General features: G+C 39.2%; 1 protein-coding gene across 1 annotated transcript; it reads right to left on the reverse strand.

The window, feature by feature from the left end:
• Positions 1–592: 592 nt before the first annotated feature.
• Positions 593–1327, reverse strand: LOC108319601 (18.5 kDa class I heat shock protein). The gene has a single exon (XM_017550787.2). The coding sequence runs from the start codon at positions 1274–1276 to the stop codon at positions 839–841; it is 438 nt and encodes a 145-aa protein (XP_017406276.1). The 5' UTR covers positions 1277–1327; the 3' UTR covers positions 593–838.
• Between the last annotated feature and the right edge of the window lie 245 nt (positions 1328–1572).

The raw sequence follows: 1572 nt of genomic DNA on the forward strand, positions 1-1572 counted from the left end.
ATATCAGTATCATACTCCCTCATTTGGAGACACTATAGGAAACACGATTTTGAGTGAACAAGACCCAAGTGCATTTTTCTATCAGGACAAACCAGACTATAAAAAAATCACCAAAAATGAGAAAATAATGTTAGTTACATTCGTCCAAAAAGTTTATCAGAATAAAGATAACTAAAATTCTGATAAATAAAAAAAATATCAACTCATAAGACTAGAACTGATTGACCAAGCTAAACACCAAAATCAACCAGCCAAGTAAGCAACTTTGAGATGATTTTTCTCTGTTTTCGACAGTAATTTCACCACAACTCCAACAATGTTGCCAAGATCCATGATTCCCAACACATAAAAACAGCTATTGATTATTAGACTTAGACTTGTTCAAGAAATTTAGAAACATTTACAGATGAGTCGCATTAACCTTAATGGAAAAAGACAGCAGCTAGAGTGGAATCTGAGCAATATCCAACAAACCATTTGGGTATGCTAAAATCACTGGAGGCTTAGGATTGCCACTTCCAGGTTAATTTAAATAAGCCATTTTTAGGGACATAAAAAAACTATGTTAATTTGATAAACTTTGTCTGCAAAGTTAAGCACGTACTAACCATATAGCATCGATTTCCAAACTTTCCAAACATGCGCACACATACATATAATATTTACATTGGTTTAACATAACAGAGCAGGGTATCGCACACGTCTTACAAAACAGAGTTGGATCCGACACATACACCACACGATACGGTTAAAGATAACGAGAAAGACAGCTTTTGGACTTTAGAGTGAACAGATTGAAGAGACAGAGTTTGCTCACTGAGGCTGTCTTTCGAAGGGTTCAGTCGGTGCCGTCGATTTCAACGACCCTGATATTCCTACTAGGCGGTGGAGGAAGGGGTTGGTTAACCTTGGGAACGGTGACAACGAGAACCCCGTGACGCATGTTGGCTTTGAGTTGTTCGAGGTTAGCGTTGTCTGGGATCTTGAACCTGGTCGTGAAGTTGCCACTCTCCACGCTCACTTGGAGCACCCTCTCGTCTTGGAGCTCCACCAGCACGTCTTCGTTGGTGAAGCCGGGAAGCGCCACCTCCCACACGTGCGCTCTGGGTGTCTCCCTCCAGTCCACACGTGTGTTCACCGACGACCCGGATCCGAATCCGAAACCGGGGAAGAAGTTAGAGATGGAAGGAGGAAGAGGAAAATCAAGGAACGGATCCCACTGAGCCAATAGATTGAAAGCGTTGCCCTCGTCCTGGTTCATTGGAACAATCGACATCTTTCACCACTCTCTCTGCTCAAACCACACTATTCTAGAACCTCATTCTAATTAACGCTTTTCTCATTCTTCTTTTTTTATTCAAAGAGATAACTATAATGTTCTTGGGCCGGGCTAACTAAAACAATTGGGCCAACCCAATTTCTTTCTAAACTTTCAATTAAACTTCATGACTTTAAAATTATGTCAATTTATTTGTCATTCAATAAAATTCACCTCCTAAATATTAAAGTTAAATAGGAAGAGTCTAATTTTACATATTTAAAAAATAAATAATTATTTTTTCATTTTTTGGA

This window comes from Vigna angularis, chromosome 5 (genome assembly GCF_016808095.1).
Source record: "Vigna angularis cultivar LongXiaoDou No.4 chromosome 5, ASM1680809v1, whole genome shotgun sequence".
In the NCBI taxonomy this organism is placed as follows: Eukaryota; Viridiplantae; Streptophyta; class Magnoliopsida; order Fabales; family Fabaceae; genus Vigna; species Vigna angularis.